The following is a 19,681-nucleotide window of genomic DNA, read 5'->3' on the forward strand; positions in this document are numbered from 1 at the left end:
TATATATATATATATATATATATATATATATATATATATATATATATATATATATATATATATATCAATAAATAAAATATATATATATATATATATATATATATATATATATATATATATATATATATATATATATATATATATATATATATATATATATATATATATATATATATATATATATGTATGTGTATACATATTTTATTTTATTGATATATATATATGGCCAAAATAGTTAGCATATATCAAGTACCAAAATATGTGACTCTGGGATAAACAGTTAAAAAATGGGCCAAAAAAGTTAGCATGCTTACGTTAGCATGTTAACAGTTAGCATATGTCAAGTACCAGGTTATATGACTCTGGGATAAACTTATAAAAAAAATTGGCCAAAGTAGTTAGCATATGCCAAGTACCAAAATATGTGACTCTGGGGTAAACGGTTTAAAAATGAGTTAGCATGCTTATGTAAACATGCTAACAGTTAGCATATAACAAGGACCAAGTTATGTGACTCTGGGGTAAATGGTCACACAATTTGCCAAAAAGCTTGACATATTAATGTACGTATGTTAGCATGCTAACAGCTAGCATTTGTCAATACCAAGTTACATGAGTCTGAGGTGAAAAAGTAGTTAAGGAGGTTTTATTAGTCGGCTTTTTATTCTTGACTTTCATTCAATTCCAATGGATGATGTTGTGCTTTGCAAGCCAAAGTGTGACACATAATCAACCTGAGCTGGTCCATGTCCTTGTTAGCTTTGTAGTTCAACACACTGTTGACATAACCTTCAGCGTGGACGTTAGCCACCACGCAAACAGATGCTAACTTCATGTTTGTGCCCGTCAAACCTTCATTTGGTCACACTTCTTGCAAGCAATCATCTGCACTGCAAGGTTGTCCTTTGTTTTGTCCCCTCAAGTCCATTAAGGGAGCTCTGCTCTCATGTCCCAGCTCAAAGCTCATCTAACTTCCATGGCAACAAAGCAGAGAGAAACCACTTCAGTCGGCCTATTTCCCTGACAATGTGTGGGATCGACCCACGCCCAACAATGCCGATACTAAAGCCGATCCCCTCTGACTGATACTTTATTGTAGGTCAAGTTATTTTGTTATTTTTAGCAGCTAGCTGTCTATCTTCATACACATGTTTATTTATCTTAACCAGATGTGTCAAACACTCGACTTCAATTACAGTGGCCTGCAACATCAATTATATTAACCTTCCACCTCATTAATGTGGCCCAATGCAACATTTAATGTGGTTTGCCACTTCATTGAACCTGTCTTGCCACCTCATTAATATGGCCTGCCGCATAATTGTAAGTGGCTTTGCACAAAATTTAACATGGCTTTCCGCAAAATATAAAGTGGCTCGTCGCATAATGTAAGATGGTTTTCCGTGTCATTTATAGTGGCTTTTCGCATAATTTAATATGGTTTTCCGCGTCATTTAACATGGCTTTCCACATCATTTAATGTGGCTTAACGGATAATTTAATGTGACTTGACGCATAATTTAACAAGGCGTAACATATGATTTAATATAGTTTTCCGCATCATTTAATGTAGCTTTCTGTATAATTTAATGTGGCTTGTTGCATAATTTAACAAGGCTTAACGTATAATTTAAATGGTTTTCCGCATCATTTAAAGTAGCTTTCTGTATAATTTAAAGTGGCTTGTCGCATAATTTAATGTGGCTTGTTGCATAATTAAATTGGCTTGTTGCATAATTTAATGTGGCTTAATGTATCATTTAAATGGTTTTCCACATCATTTAATGTAGTTTTCTGTATAATTTAATGTGGCTTATCACATAATTTAATGTGGCTTGTCACATAATTTAAATGTGGCTTGTCGCATAATTTAACAAGGCGTAACGTATAATTTAAATGGTTTTCATCATCATTTAATGTAACTTTCTGTATAATTTAAGGTAGCTTGTTGCATAATTTAACAAGTCTTAACGTATAATTTAATATGGTTTTCCGCATCATGTAGCTTTCTGTATAATTTAATGTTGCTTATCACATAATTTAATGTGGCTTGTCGCATAATTTAACAAGACTTACCGCAACATTTAGTGTGGCTTGTTACATCATTTAATGTGGCCAAGAGTAACATTTAATGTGGCTCTTCGCATAATTTAATGTGGCTTTCCACAAAATTTAAAAATGGTTTTCCGCATTAATTATGGTGGCATGTCACATAATGTAAGATGGTTTTCTGCATCATTTACAGTGGCTTTTCACATAATTTAATATGCTTTTCCGCATCATTTAACATGGCTTTCCACATCATTTAATGTGGCTTAACGGATAATTTAATGTGGCTTGATGCATAATTTAACAAGGCTTACCGCAACATTAATGTGGCTCGCCTCTTCATTTAACTTAGCCCGCCGTATAATTGTAATGTGGCTTGTCACATAATTTAACAAGGCGTAACGTATAATTTAATATGGTTTTTCGCATCATTTAATGTAGCTTTCTGTATAATTTAATGTGGCTTATCACATAATTTAATGTGGCTTGTCGCATAATTTTACAAGACTTACCGCAACATTTAGTGTGGCTTGCCACGTCATTTAATGTGGTCAAGAGTAACATTTAAAGTGGCTCGCCACATAATTTAATGTGGCTTTCCACAAAATTTTAAATGGCTTTCCGCACAAATTAATGTGGCGCGTCGCATAATTTAATATGGTTTTCCGCATCATTTAATGTGGCTTTCCACATCATTTAATGTGGCTTAACGGATAATTTAAAGTGGCTTGACGCATAATTTAACAATTATGAGATAAAAATTCGAAATTATGAGATAAAAAGTCCCAATTATTAGATAAAAAGTCAAAATTATGAGATAAAAAGTCACAATTATGAGATAGAAAGTCGAAATTATGAAATCAAGTAATAATTATTATTTCTTATACCATAATTTATGTGATTGTTGTGTAAAATATCTCATAACTTGTACTTTTTATCTCATAATTATTTATAAATTCCTATTTCATAATTTCAACTTTCTTATATCATACATTTGACTTTTTATCTCTTGTTTTCTTATCTCATTATTCTGAGCTTTAAATCTCAGAATTTAGTTGTTTTTTTTTCCATCTAATAATTATGACTTTCTTTAACTTCATAATTGTGACTTAAATTCCATAATTTCGACTTTTTATCTCATAATTATGACATACCATTGGGGTATTATTATCCATCCATCCATTTTCTACTGCTTGTCCCTTTTTGAGGTGGCGTTTTTATTATTATTATTATTATTATTGGTGTCGGAAATGTGCTTCCATAGAAAAGAAAGCTGAACCTGAAAGGAAAAAAACTGCAAAAAAAACAAGATTTTGATCTGAAAAAAAACAAAACAAAACCAGAAGCTAAGATATTAAAATATATAAATGAAAAAAATAAATGTGTTCAAAAGACTTACCAGAAGGAATCATATTCATATCCAACCTGAAAAAACATATTTTATTTTGAACGCACTAATGCAATCGTCTAAATTCAACATCCAAACTTGATTTTTCAAAGTTTATTTCTTCAGTTACAAAACTTTTGGCACAAATGTATTTTCAAATTATCATTATATATATATATATATATATATATATATATATATATATATATATATATATATATATATATATATATATATATATATATATTATTATTTTTATTTATTTTTTAAATTATGAGATAAAAAGTCAAAATTATTAGATAAGAACATCACAATTATGAGATAAAAACTCATAATTATGGGATTTAAAAAAAAATCTATTATGAAAGTCGAAATTTTGAAATAAAAAGTCATATTTATGAGATAAAACTTATGAGATAGAAAGTCGAAATTATGAGACAAAAAGTCATAATTAGGGGATAAAAAGTTATAATTATGAGATAAAAATCGAAATTAGAAGATAAAAAGTAATAATTATGAGATAAGTCGAAATGAGAGATAGAAAGTCGAAATGATGAGATATAAAGTCATAATTAGGAGATAAAATGTCAAAATTATGAGATAAAAGTAGAAAATATGAGATAAAAAGTGATAATTATGAGATAAAGTCGAAATTATGAGTTAAGAAAATCACAATTATGAGATAAAACGTAATAATTATTGGATTTAAAAAAATCATGATTATGAGATAGTTGAAATAAAGTCATAATTATGAGCAAAAAGTCATAATTATGAGATAAAAAGTCGAAATTATGAGATAAGAAAGTCTCGAATTATGAGATAAAAAGTCATAATTATGAGATAAAAAAAAAATCATAATTATGATATAGAAAGTCGAAATTATAAGATAAAAAGTCACAAATATCAAATAAAAATCGAAATTATGACATAAAAAGTAATTAGTTATTTTAAAAACAGTGAAACACTGATGCAATTGTCTAAACTCAACATCCAAACTTGATTTTTCGGTTTCAAAGTTTATTTTTTCAGGTACAAAACTTTTGGCACAAATTTATTTTTCAAATTATTATGATAACATACAAAATTCAAAAAGACAATTTAATCTTTTCAAAAATCCACATGTATTTATTTTCAAATGACGTGAAGCGGGATGTCAAATCTCCTCACAGTGAACCAACAGCTGGCCAGGCGTCCCAGTGGCACTCGGCTATACTCGATCGGGCTCGGCTGGACTCGGCACGCAAGGTAAACACAAAGCTCCCGCCCGAGTGAGGCGGACTTGGCACCAAAGTCCAGTAAGAATGTGACCAATCAGCACACTCCTGCTTTTTGTCCTCGCGTCCGTCAGTCCTCAAAGACAACAAGCGGCACTCGGCGCTCGACTGCTTCTGTCTGGGCAGTGACAGCCATGGCGGAACAGGAGGATAATGTTACCATTCCTCACTTCAACACTCTCCTCCAAATGGATCCTTACCTCAAGCCCTACCAGAAGGACTTCCACAGGAGGTAAAAGCTCCACACTTCGTGTTTTTATCACAACCTCACCGCCGAATGTTTGTACACGCAGGGGAACTTTGCCGTGACACGGCTGGTGCTCGTTAGCAACACAAACACAAGACACACCACTAAGTTAGCGACAGTTACGAAATACTTCTGTGTTTATGCGTGACGTGTGTCCGACATTGTTGCTCCTCTGCGTGGAACTGCCGCTGTTTTTGACTCCGCCGTCCTTGCGTGACTTCCAAAGGAGAAGACGACATATCGTGCTAGCGTGAAAACGTGCTGGTTGACAGTTGAAGGCAATGCGTGATGACGTCAGCAGTACGTCATCAAGTGACGCGCAGCGTAAACATTGATTGATTGAAACTTTTATTAGTAGATTGCACAGTACAGTACATATTCCGTACAATTGACCAGTAAATGGTAACACCCCAATAAGTTTGTCAACTTGTTTAAGTCGGGGTCCACTTGAATTGATTCATGATACAGATATAGGTGAGGGCGGACCTACGTCACTTCCGCCTATCAACCCCCTAGCAACCGGGAATTCGTTGAAAACAAACCAGCTCACAGCGAACACAGCATTGACAGAAAAAGCATTTAACGAGCGTTGTGGCTTGGAAGTCGGCGATAAATCTTTCATTTACGCATTTTTATTTATATTCGCATATCGTGTGAAAAAACGAAAATGTATTATTTGCGTCAGACTCGTCTCAGTCAACTTTAAAGCTTCTCAGGCTTAGCTTAGCTTGCTAGTTAGCTTAGCCTGCGCGCTACTAAGAAAGAGACGCGGAAGTTATCAACAAGATCAAGTGTTAGTGTATAAAATATTGAGAGATTTGAGGGCTACATGTATTGTTTAAGTACAACAAATGAGAGTTTAAACAGAGAAGGGGGAGGTGGCAAAATAACCTAATAAGGAAAGTAATACCAAGATTATGGGTAAATAATACTGGAATGTCCGGCAAAAAACCCCAAAAGAAAGCAGACTAACCCCTAGTAGCCTGGTCCTTGTAAGTTGTAGCCTTATGAAGGCGTAGTACAGCAGGCGAATAATGTACAAAATATATGTCTTTGTATTGAAAAGTCTTGCAGACAGCATTTTGCAACTGTCTTGAAAAGTTTATTAAATGGCAACATGAAAATTATAGGGTTTATTGGTTTTTAAAAACCCAACTGTTAAGTGCAAATTTAAACGAAACCGGTTTTCGAAAATAGCTAGCTAGGCTATAGACCATTGGTTCTCAACCTTTTTTCAGTGATGTACCCCCTGTGAAAATTGTTTTAATTCAAGTACCCCCTAATCAGAGCAAAGCATTTTTGGTTGAAAAAAAGAGATGAAGTAAAATACAGCACTATGTCATCAGTTTCTGATTTATTAAATTGTATAACAGTGCAAAATATTGCTCATTTGTAGTGGTCTTTCTTGAACTATTTGGAAAAAAAGATATAAAAATAACTAAAAACTTGTTGAAAAATAAACAAGTGATTCAATTGTAAATAAAGATTTCTACACATAGAAGTAATCATCAACTTAAAGTGTCCTCTTTGGGGATTGTAATAGAAATCCATCTGGATTCATGAACTTAATTCTAAACATTTCTTCACAAAAAAATAAATCTTTGACATCAATATTTATGGAACATGTCCAAAAAAAATCTAGCTGTCAACATTGAATATTGCATTGTTGCATTTCTTTTCACAGTTCTTTTTGACAGACATTTTAGTGAGGGTCAAACCATCATGGCATGGGGGAAACTCTGGCTTATGGTAATGAATGGAATAGCCTACTTGATTTGATGTTCAGTTTATGAACTTACATTCATATTTTGTTGAAGTATTATTCAACTAATTAGTTTTATTTGCAGATAATACAACTGCTTTCTGTTCAGGAGAGAACACACAGAAGATAATACAAATAATAACAGAAGAAATGAACAAATTAAAAAGATGGTTTGACAAAAACAGACTATCTTTGAATCTCAGTAAAACTAAAATAATGCTATTTGGTAATAGTAGGAAAGAGCATCATACGCAAATACAGACAGACGGAGTAGACATCGAAAGGGTAAAAGAAACCAGATTTTTGGGAGTATTAATAGATGGTAAAATGAACTGGAAATCTCATATACAAAACATACAACATAAGGTAGCAAAAAACATTTCAATAATGAATAAAACAAAACACGTCCTGGGCCAAAAATCACTTCATATTCTCTACTGCTCACTAGTGTTACCATATCTGACTTATTGTGCAGAAATATGGGGAAATAACTACAAATGTGCGCTACATTCGTTAACCATGTTACAAAAAAGATCAGTTAGAATAATACATAATGTTGGATATAGAGAACATACAAACCCTTTATTTATTAAGTCAAAAATATTAAAGTTTGGTGATTTGGTAAAATTGCAAACAGCTAAAATGATGTACAAAGCAATCTATAACCTGCTACCAAAGAATGTACAACATTTCTTCTCAACTAAAGAGGAGAAATATAACCTTAGAGGAAAAAATAATTTAAAACATTTATATGCACGTACAACACTTAAAACTTTTAGCATAACAGTATGTGGAATTAAATTATGGAATGGATTAAGTAAAGAAGTTAAAAATTGTACAGACATGATCCAGTTTAAGAGGTTGTTTAAATTAATAGTGCTTACAAAGTACAAAGAAGAAGAATTATGAGAAAAACTTCCAACCTTATTGAAAATATTCTTCATCTCAGTATGTTAATAATGACTGAATTAATTAATTACATATTACAAACTGTTGTATATACTAATTCATAGATGTTATTTTATTATATAAAAAGGTCAGTAAATGATTTTATATAATTGTAAATGCTTTGAAGTGGGAAAGGGGTAGGATTAAATAAGCTTTGCTTCTTCCTACTCCTTTTCGGGTATGATGTAAATGAAATTATATGAAATTGTGTGATGTATTATGATGTAAATGTGTTTATGTTCGAAATAAACTAAAAGAAAGAAAGAAAGAAAAGAAAGAAAACAAATATATTTATAAAGGATTTTTGAATTGTTGCGATTTTTAGAATATTTAAAAAAAATCTCACGTACCCCTTAGCATACCTTCAAGTACCCCCAGGGGTACGCGTACCCCCATTTGGGAATCACTGCTATAGACTATATAGTATATACCGCATGTTATTTTTGTACAACAACAACTTCAGCTGTCGAACGTTATAAGGTACAAATTCAACAAGTACAACATTAGCACGGACGGTATAGCCAAGTTGTGGTTAAGATGGTGGATTTTTGTTCCTTATATTTACCAGAAACGAAGTGATCCGAACACACGACCCGGGACTTTGGGGGACTCCAGTGAGAACCGTCCTCGTTTTCCCGGTGTAAAGCTGCGAGCCATTTGTCTCGTCTCTGTGGGCTTTTATCACGCTTTGGCAGAACAAAATACAACCTTTGTTTTCCCTGTTTCCAGTTGTGGTTAGCACAACCAAAAACAACACAGTTTTTCGGCATTTTGGAGGCAGAATGACGGGTTTAACCAGCGTAGGTCGACAGGTTAAAGAGTAATGGCAACGGTTTGTTTTCAACGCCAGTCTGGTTTCTATGGCTCGAAGAACCGGTATGTCGCTCAGTTGCCCGGATGTCGGCCCTCACCTATATGCTATTTTCATACAAACCCCGTTTCCATATGAGTTGGAAAATTGAGTTAGATGTAAATATAAACGGAATACAATGATTTGCAAATCATTTTCAACCCATATTCAGTTGAATATGCTACAAAGACAACATATTTGATGTTCAAACTGATAAACTTTTTTTTTTTTTTTTTGCAAATAATCATTAACTTTAGAATTTGATGCCAGCAACACGTGACAAAGAAGTTGGGAAAGGTGGCAATAAATACTGATAAAGTTGAGGAATGCTCATCAAACACTTATTTGGAACATCCCACAGGTGAACAGGCAAATTGGGAACAGGTGGGTGCCATGATTGGGTATAAAAGTAGATTCCATGAAATGCTCAGTCATTCACAAACAAGAATGGGGCGAGGGTCACCACTTTGTCAACAAATGCGTGAGCAAATTGTTGAACAGTTTAAGAAAAACCTTTCTCAACCAGCTATTGCAAGGAATTTAGGGATTTCACCATCTACGCTCCGTAATATCATCAAAGGGTTCAGAGAATCTGGAGAAATCACTGCACGTAAGCAGCTAAGCGTGACCTTCCATCCCTCAGGCTGTACTGCATCAACAAGCGACATCAGTGTGTAAAGGATATCACCACATGGGCTCAGGAACACTTCAGAAACCCACTGTCAGTAACTACAGTTGGTCGCTACATCTGTAAGTGCAAGTTAAAACTCTCCTATGCAAAGCGAAAACCGTTTATCAACAACACCCAGAAACGCCGTCGGCTTCGCTATGCCTGAGCTCATCTAAGATGGACTGATACAAAGTGGAAAAGTGTTCTGTGGTCTGACGAGTCCACATTTCAAATTGTTTTTGGAAACTGTGGACGTCGTGTCCTCCGGACCAAAGAGGAAAAGAACCATCCGGATTGTTCTAGGCGCAAAGTGTAAAAGCCAGCATGTGTGATGGTATGGGGGTGTGTTAGTGCCCAAGACATGGGTAACTTACACATCTGTGAAGGCACCATTAATGCTGAAAGGTACATACAGGTTTTGGAGCAACATATGTTACCATCCAAGCAACGTTACCATGGACGCCCCTGCTTATTTCAGCAAGACAATGCCAAGCCACGTGTTACATCAACGTGGCTTCATAGTAAAAGAGTGCGGGTACTAGACTGGCCTGCCTGTAGTCCAGACCTGTCTCCCATTGAAAATGTGTGGCGCATTATGAAGCCTAAAATAGCACAAGGGAGACCCCCGGACTGTTGAACAACTTAAGCTGTACATCAAGCAAGAATGGGAAAGAATTCCACCTGAGAAGCTTCAAAAATGTGTCTCCTCAGTTCCCAAACGTTTACTGAGTGTTCTTAAAAGGAAAGGCCATGTAACACAGTGGTGAACATGCCCTTTCCCAACTACTTTGGCACGTGTTGCAGCCATGAAATTCTAAGTTAATTATTTTTTGCAAAAAAAAAATAAAGTTTATGAGTTTGAACATCAAATATGTTGTCTTTGTAGTGCATTCAACTGAATATGGGTTGAAAAGGATTTGCAAATCATTGTATTCCGTTTATATTTACATCCAACACAATTTCCCAACTCATATGGAAACGGGGTTTGTAATACAGTCATCACACAAGATAATCATCAGAGTATATACATTGAATTATCTACATTATTTACAATCCGGGGTGTGGGATGTGGAGGGGGGGTTAGGATTGGTTGGTATCAACACTGCAGTCATCAACAATTGCATCATCAGAAAAATGGACATTGGAACAGTGTAGGACTGACTGACTGACTTGGTACGATTTTAGATCAGGTTTATTCCACCAGTTTCTTGTGTGGATGTTCCATATATATTCACATGTGCAATGTTCCCTCTAATTTGTCATGTGTGTGATAGTATATATCTGTATCATGAATCAATTTAAGTGGACCCCGACTTAAACAAGTTGAAAAACTTATTCGGGAGTTACCTTTTAGTGGTCAATTGTACGGAATATGTACTTCACTGTGCAACCTACTAATAAAAGTCTCAATCAATCAATCAATCAATCAATCAAACGCAAAAACTCCCTGAGCATTGAGTGGAGGCCATGTGAGCAACATCAGACGTGCACACTGTGGCTACACCAGCAGCACACCTGTCCCAAACCTGACTAAATAACAACATCAATCTCCATCCATCCATCCATTTTATACCGCTTGTCCCTTTCGGGGTCGCTGGAGCCTATCTCCGCTGCATTCGGGCGGAAGGCGGGGTACACCCTGGACAAGTCCCCACCTCATCGCAGGGCCAACACAGATAGACACCATTCTCTTATTATTATAATCAAATGACAGCAGTCATTTCCATTTCTAATATAAGTGTTTAGGCCCACTTACAATGACAATAACAACAAATATTGTTTTTCATGAACTGTGTACTTGTATTGTTTGTCTGGGTGGAGGTCCTGCTTTGGAAATAGTTTGTACCCCTTTCAGACATTGCATTTAGTTCCCATTAAAACATTCACATGTTGCACAATGAGATGTAACCAGGGGATCATGTATAATAAGGGTGTGGGAAAAAATCTATTCGAATTCGAATCACGATTCTCACGTTGTGCGATTCAGAATCGATTCTCATTTTTAAAAAGTCGATTTTTATTTGTTTATTTATTTTAATTTTTAATTTTTAATTTTTTAAAAATTAATCAATCCAACAAAAAAATACACAGCGATACCGTAACAATGCAATCCAATTCCAAACCCGACCCAGCAACACTCAGAACTGCAATAAACGGAGCAATTGAGAGGAGACACAAACACCACACAGAACAAACCAGAAGTGGTGAAACAAAAATGAATATTATCAACAACAGTATCAATATTAGTTACAATTTCAACATAGCAGTGATAAAAAATCCGTCATTGACATTATCATTAGACATTTATAAAAAATAAAAAATAAAAGAACAATAGTGTCACAGTGGCTTACACTTGCATCGCATCTCATAAGCTTGACAACACACTGTGTCCAATATTTTCACAAAGATAATATAAGTCATATTTTTGGTTAATTTAATAGTTAAAACAAATTTACATTATTGCAATCAGTTGATAAAACATTGTCCTTTACAATTATAAAAGCTTTTTTACAAAAATCTACTATTCTGCTTGCATGTCAGCAGACTGGGGTAGATCCTGCTGAAATCTATGTATTGAATGAATAGAGAATAGTTTTGAATCGGGAAAAATCTATTTTGAATCGAGAATCGTGTTGAATTGAAAAAAAAAAATCGATTTTGAATTGAATCGTGACCCCAAGAATCGATATTGAATCGAATCGTGGGACACCCAAAGATTCACAGCCCTAATGTGTACATTCCTGCAACTTCCTGTTTGTAAAAAATATATTTTTATTAGTATTTATTTAATATACTAACAGCATTTCATGATTAATATTTATAAATTAAGATTCCTAATAAATGACACTGGAATAAGCACACATTTGATTGGAAAATCATATTGTAGCGTCCTGGAAGAGTTAGTGCTGCAAGGGGTTCTGGGTATTTGTTCTGTTGGGTTTATGTTGTGTTACGGTGCGGATGTTCTCCCGAAATGTGTGTGTCATTCTTGTTTGGTGTGGCTTCACGGTGTGGCGCATATTTGTAACAGTGTTAAAGTTGTTTATACGGGCACCCTCAGTATGACCTGTCTGGCTGTTGACCAAGTATGCATGCACTCACTTGTGTGTGTGAAAAGCCGAAGATATTATTAGATCGGGCCGGCACGCAAAGGCAGTGCCTTTAAGGTTTATTGGCGCTCTGTACTTCTCCCTACGTCCGTGTACACAGCGGCGTTTTAAAAAGTCATACATTTTACTTTTTGAAACCGATACCGATAATTTTGATACCGATAATTGCCGATATTAAATTTTAAAGCATTTATCGGCCGATAGTATCGGCAGTCCGATATTATCGGACATCTTCAACTGTAAGTATTGTACTTTTTTGTATTACCACATGAAATTGCCACGCGGAATTGCTAATGCTAATTTACAATGTAAATTAGCATCAAGCTAGCGCATTTTAAAAAGTGAAGCCTCACTTTTTATCAGGCATACTTGCTTTGTTGGCATGGGAAATGACATTATTGTACGCCTGAAAATATCTTAATTTTGGTCCGATACTGATGCTCCCCTTGGTATTGATACCATCAATCCGCTTTTCCTCCTCTTCAAAGCAAGCCTGGTGTGCATCAGAATGACGCGTGCATGCGTTTGCGGCGTGACCTTTTCAGAGACCTCAAAGTGGTGCCTGACGTTGTCCCGTTGTGGCGCAACGTGAGCGCACAAGAGAAGTTTGAACCCGCCGACTGGCTGCAAATAAGTCGCTGACACAATGTTCAAGTGTTGTGTTACAGCGTACAGTGCCCTCATTCCTGCTTCATGCGGGGACAAAGAACTGAGGAGAAGAACGTTTGCTGCCCTAGGGTAATAATTGTCTGACACTTTCTGACCTGATGGCAAATTCAGTGGTGGAAACGTTGCATTTATTCCTCATACTAGTGTGCCCCCCCCCACGCTCCCCTCGTGGAAATTTTGATGGGGCTGCTATCTAGTTTTTAATGGAAAAAACACAAAATATTAAGTAATATTCACTCTATAAAAAATTTAAAAGCAGAATATTTGATGTGAAGTAATGTGAGCCTTAAATATGTCAATAATTTATAGCAATATTGATTTTCATTCTTTATTATTTTTTCAGCAATGACTGTTTAAAAAAATCCAGGGATGATCAGTAAAAGTATAAAAGTGTTAAAAAAATATATATTTTTATATACTCGTAACACTTAAATCTTCAGATCTAGCCGCCAATTTTAAGTTTCTATTCTTTTTTTCTTTCCTTTTTTGTTTCAAGCCCTTTTTGTCACAGAAAATGTTTTTAATGGAAAAATCACAAAATGTTAAGTACCATTTTAGATTAAAAATATTTAAGAGTAATACTTGATGTGAAGTAATTGGAGCCTTAAATATGTCAATTTTAATTTTTTTATATATTTTTTTCTTTCCTTTATTTGTTTGTTTTAAGCCCTTTTTGTCACAAAAAATGTAGTTTTTAATGGCAAAAAACAAAATATTAAGTAATATTTTAGTTAAAAATAATTAAAAAAGAGTCATATTTGACGTGAAGTAATTGGAGCCTTAAATATGTTAATTTTAAGTTTTTATATATTTTTTTCTTTCTTTTGTTTGTTTTAAGCCCTTTTTGTCACAAAAAATGTAGTTTTTAATGGCAAAAACACAAAATATGAAGTAAAATTTTAGTTAAAAATATTTGAAAGAGTAATATTTGATGTGAATTAATTGGAGCCTTAAATATGTCAATTATATGTTTTTATATAGTTTTTTCTGTTCTTTTTTGTTTGTTTTAAGCCCTTTTTGTCACAGAAAATGTTTTTAATGGCAAAACCACAAAATATTAAGTAAAATTTTAGTTTAAAAATATTTAAAAGAGTAATACTTGATGTGAAGTAATTGGAGCCTTAAATATGTCAATTTTAATTTTTTATATATTTTTTTCTTTCCTTTATTTGTTTGTTTTAAGCCCTTTTTGTCACAAAAAATGTAGTTTTTAATGGCAAAAAACAAAATATTAAGTAATATTTTAGTTAAAAATAATTAAAAAAGAGTCATATTTGATGTGAAGTAATTGGAGCCTTAAATATGTTAATTTTAAGTTTTTATATATATTTTTCTTTCTTTTGTTTGTTTTAAGCCCTTTTTGTCACAAAAAATGAAGTTTTTAATGGCAAAAACACAAAATATGAAGTAAAATTTTAGTTAAAAATATTTGAAAGAGTAATATTTGATGTGAATTAATTGGAGCCTTAAATATGTCAATTATATGTTTTTATATAGTTTTTTCTGTTCTTTTTTGTTTGTTTTAAGCCCTTTTTGTCACAGAAAATGTTTTTAATGGCAAAACCACAAAATATTAAGTAAAATTTTAGTTTAAAAATATTTAAAAGAGTAATACTTGATGTGAAGTAATTGGAGCCTTAAATATGTCAATTTTAAGTTTTTATATATTTTTTTCTTTCCTTTATTAGTTTTTTTTAAGCCCTTTTTGTCACAAAAATTTAGTTTTTATTGGCAAAAAAAACAAAATATTAAGTAATATTTTAGTTAAAAATATTTAAAAGAGTAATATTTGATGTGAAGTAATTGGAGCCTTAAATTGTCAATTTTAAGTTTTTATATATTTTTTTCTGTTTGTTTGTTTTACGCCCTTTCTGTCACAGAAAATGTTTATAATGGCAAAATCACAAAATATTAAGTACAATTTTAGTTTAAAAATATTTAAAAGAGTAATACTTGATGTGAAGTAATTGGAGCCTTAAATATGTCAATTTTAAGTTTTTATATATTTTTTTCTTTCTTTTTGTGTTTGTTTTCAGCCCTTTTTGTCACAGAAAATGTTTTTAATGGCAAAATCACAAAATATTAAGTAATATTATAGTTTAAAAATATTTAAAAGAGTAATATTTGATGGGAAGTCATTGAAGCCTTAAATATGTCAATTATAAGTTTTTATATATATTTTTTCTTTCCTTTTTTGTTTGTTTTAAGCCCTTTATGTCATAGAAAATGTAGTTTTTATAGTAGAAACAGGCCTACTTATAAAATGGTGCCACATAACCTAATCCATTATTTTTATGTTTAAAGGTATTTAAAATGAGCTAAAAAGCCTGCATAAAACATTAGCATGTTAACGTTAGCATCCTAGCACATGACCGGATGTGAGGGAATACCAAAATGCACTATTTGTCGGTGTAAACTTAAAAAAAATAGCTAGAAAGCTAGAATAAAACATTAGCATGCTAACGTTAGGAGACATTAGCATACTTCTATAATGGCGCAAGTATCAAAATCTATGATTTTTAGATATAATTAATTAATTACTGTTGTAAGTAATTCCTTAAATATAAAAAAAATGTAACGTGGCAAATGCAGCTGTGATGTTTCATGAGACCAGAGTGTGTGTATGTGCCTTTTTAAAGTACCAGTAGAGTGGAAAAGAAGATATTATCATTAATATCTGAGTTACGACACCAAAAGAGTTCACCAGTCACATGACGTAAAGGAGGAACCGCAGCTCCCTTCCCCATCGACAACAATGCTAATCAAGCGTGCGTCAGTCATTTTGCATGCAGACGGACACACTTTTTTTAGCCCGATTAGAATACGTCGTGCTAGCATGCGTGGCAAAGCGTTTTGAAGACAACCCCCAGGGGGCGCCACTCTTCCTTCAGGCCTGTGCAAACATATTTAGGACTCGAACGCGGAGGATTAAGTCTCACTGCAAGGTTGCCAGACTCAGACCGAGATAAGACGCGTCAGTCCTATCAGGAACCCGGTTGGGGCTCGCCAGGCTTCACCGGCACGCATCTCAGACGCTGATGAAAGTCAAATAATTGTCTCCCGCCGGGATACGGCGAATTGATCGTTGTTTGTTCGCCGCAGAGATCCTTGTGTGCTGAACACCGCTCGCCATTTTACTTGGAGCCAGTTCACATTTAGCTCTTGCACTGTTCCCTGGGATTATGTTCATAACTGTTGTTGCGTCAGACCAGCTCTTCCTCCCAGGGAATCTAATTTACTGGTCAATCCCAAATTATTTCGATGACATATATGCTGAGTAAGAAGGACCATCAAGACAGAATTGGAATATTTTCAAGTTTATACCAAAGCTTTAGGAGATCAGCTCAACCAATACATTCATATCGGCTGCTCTAGTTGATCTGGCATTCCAAGGGAAAAACCAACTTCTTTTCACACAAAGACAACCCCCATCTCCCCCCTCTCAACACTGATAAGAAACCAATGGGGGAGGTCTTCACATTCCAAGGGAGAGAGACACAAAACAGACAATCTGAAGACAAAGAGAGACTGGTAGAATAAACAAAGGAAAAGTACTAGCTACTCTAAACATGGTAATGTAAAAAGAAAGAACTCGTAAACATATCTGCATCCTTCCACACTGTCAATATTAGCTTTTATTGGAACTGATCTCAAATCAGCCACGCCCATTTAAATTAATAATAGGGGTCTCCTGGGGGCCGATTCGCCATACAACCTGTGTGAAGTTGGCCCCCCTTATCATTGCAAATATTAAAATACGTTTGTGCTACAATTTAATATTTTTACGTTTAAGTTATTCTACAATACATTTTCTTGTCAAAAATGGTCCAAAACTTGTCCCAAACGTTTATGCTGCACACATATTTTTCTAACTATTATAGTTTTTATGTTGACGTTTCATTCTTCATAAACAGTCCGTTATACTTTCAACACTAGAAAATTCCCGCGGAAATTTAGAAGGGCCTGCTATCTGTGCCCTGAACTTCTGGCCTGATGTTAATTGAAACAGGCATACTTCTAAAATGGCGCCAAGTATCCTAATCCACGATTTTAAGGTTTTAAACATAAAAAATGTGCTAAAAAGCCAGCATAAAACATTAGCATGTTAACATTAGCATGCTAGCACGTGCCTGGATTCCGTGAGGAAATACCAAAATGCACTATTTGTAGGTGTAAACGTACAAAATTAGCTTAAAAGTTTGCATAAAACATTAGCATGTTAATGTTAGCATGCTAATGTTTTATGCTGGCTTTTTAGCTAATTTTGTATGTTTAAACTTTAAAATAATTGATTAGGATACTTGGCGCCATCTTAGAAGTATGCCTGTTTCAATTAACATCAGGCCAGAAGTTCAGGGCACAGATAGCAGGACCTTCGAAATTTTCGCGGGAATTTTCTAGTGTTAAAAGTATAACGTAAAATTAAAAGTTATAAGAAACGTTAGCATACTTCCAAAATGGCGCCAAGCAAAAAAATCATGAGTTTTAGGTTTAAACAAGCAAAGTGAGTTAAAAAGCTAGCATAAAATGTTAGCATTCTGATGTTAGCATGCTAGCATGTGACTGAATAACATGACCGGATGTGAGGAAATGCCAAAATGCACTATTTGTCGGTGTAAACATACAAAATTAGCTAAAAAGCTAGCACAAAACATTAGTATGCTAACGTTAGGATACATTAGCATACTTCTATAATGACGCCAAGTATCAAAATCTATGATTTGTAGGTATAAACGTACGAAATTAGCGAAAAAGCTAGCATAAAACTATAACATGCTAACGTAAGAGATGTTAGCATACTTCCAAGATGGCGGCAAGTATGAAAACTAATAATTTTTAGGTTTAAACAAGCAAAATGAGTTAAAAAGCTAGCATACATTTCAAAGAGCCTGCTATCTGTGCCCTGAACTTGTGGCCTGATGTTAATTGAAACAGGCATATTTCTGAGATGGCGCCAAGTATCCTAATCCATGATTTTAAGGTTTAAACATACAAAATTTGCTAAAAAAAACAGCATAAAACATTAGCATGTTAACATTTTAGCATGCTAGCACGTGCCTTGATTCCGTGAGGAAATGCCAATATGCACTATTTGTAGGTGTAAACATACACAATTAGCTTAAAAGTTTGCATAAAAAATTAGCATGCTAACATTAGCATGCTAATGTGAGGGACGTTAGCATGAGTCGGTGGTGGTGGGCGCCTTCTTGTACGCCGTCAAAACCTATGATTTGTTGGTATAAACGTACGAAATTAGCTAAAAAGCTAGCATAAAACAATAACATGCTAACGTAAGAGATGTTAGCATACTTCCAGATGGCGCTGAGTATCAAAACTAATCATTTTTAGGTTCAAACAAGCAAAATGAGTTAAAAAGCTAGCATAAAACGTTAGCGTTCTGATGTTAGCATGCTAGCATGTGACTGAATAAGATGGAATACCAAAATGCAGTATCAATAGGTGTAAACATCCCAAATTAGATAAAAAGCTAGAATAAAGCATTAGCAAGCTAACATTAGCATGCTAATGTAAGAGCTGCTAAGGTACTTCCAAGATGGCGCCAAGTATCAAAAATCATGATTTTTAGATTTAAATATATAAAATTAGCAAAATAGCTAGCAAAAACAATGTTAGCATGCTAGCACATGACTGGATTTCATGGAATACCAAAATGCACTAGCTGTAGGTGTAAACATACAAAATATAAAAAAGCTAGCATAAAACATTAGCAAGCTAATGGAAGAGTCGTTAACATACTTCCAAGATGGCGCCAAGTATCAGAAATCATCAAGGTTTCCCACAGCGCTTTGTTGTTAAGGTGGCCGCTTTAACAACAAAGCGCCACCGCCTAAACTAAAGTTTTAACAAGCTGCTCCGCTTAGTACTGCCTCTGTCAGTACGTCTCTGCAGCACGCAGCATTGTCCCACCCACACAACCATCTGATTGGTTACACGCAGAGCGGTAACAGCCAATCAGCAGTGCGTATTCAGAGCGCATGTAACAGTGCTCAGGCAGGCAGAGAGGAGAGACGGTGGAGTAAGCAGAAAGGTGTTTAGCAGGTGAGCATAATGCTGCGGACTCTCCCCAAATGATAATAAACACCTCCCAGTCAACTACTAGTAACATCACTATGAGCACGTTGACGTCCTAGAACCATAAGCGGCAGCTCAGCTCGCTCGCAGTCCTGGCTTGAGGTGAAGGCTAATTAGCTTTTAGTTTAACGTTAGCTCACTGTGCGGTGTGTGTGTGTGTGTGTGTATGTGTATGTGTGTGTGTGTGTGTGTGTGTGTGTGTGTGTGTGTGTGTGTGTGTGTGTGTGTGTGTGTGTGTGTGTGTTACGGACAGCAAAGCCCCGTCTGTCTAAGAGAAAGACAAGCATTATTGACCTACAGTTAACAACTAAGTTATTTCACTTTACCTTTTTCTGTGTTGATTGAGCTGTGTTGAAGCAGCAAAAAAGGACATTATGTTAAATGAAGAGTTTCTGTCTCTGATAGTTGATATAATAATGTAAGTGCATCATTAAGCCTACATGAACTCCATGGTGTTCATGGATGAATAGTCTCTCCTATTGCTATTGTACTATTTTTTTCAGCTATAGTTACATTAATCATTAGTAATGTAGCAGCCTAGTTTTGAATGGCAGGGTCCCTGCTATCACATGTTGATAAAAATATAACATTTACATTATAAAATTCAACTTCCCAAATGCTG

The 19,681-nt window shown here is 34.6% G+C and overlaps 1 protein-coding gene across 1 annotated transcript in view; it reads left to right on the top strand.

The window, feature by feature from the left end:
* The first annotated feature begins 4,741 nt into the window (after positions 1-4,741).
* Positions 4,742-19,681, top strand: part of gbe1b (glucan (1,4-alpha-), branching enzyme 1b) — a 341,974-nt gene continuing 327,034 nt past the window's right edge. Inside the window, exon 1 of the mRNA XM_062060878.1 lies at positions 4,742-4,942. Within this exon, the coding sequence (XP_061916862.1) occupies positions 4,845-4,942 (98 nt within the window). The 5' untranslated portion in view covers positions 4,742-4,844. The remainder of the gene's footprint in view (positions 4,943-19,681) is intronic.

This window comes from Entelurus aequoreus, linkage group LG10 (assembly GCF_033978785.1).
Source record: "Entelurus aequoreus isolate RoL-2023_Sb linkage group LG10, RoL_Eaeq_v1.1, whole genome shotgun sequence".
NCBI lineage: Eukaryota > Metazoa > Chordata > Actinopteri > Syngnathiformes > Syngnathidae > Entelurus > Entelurus aequoreus.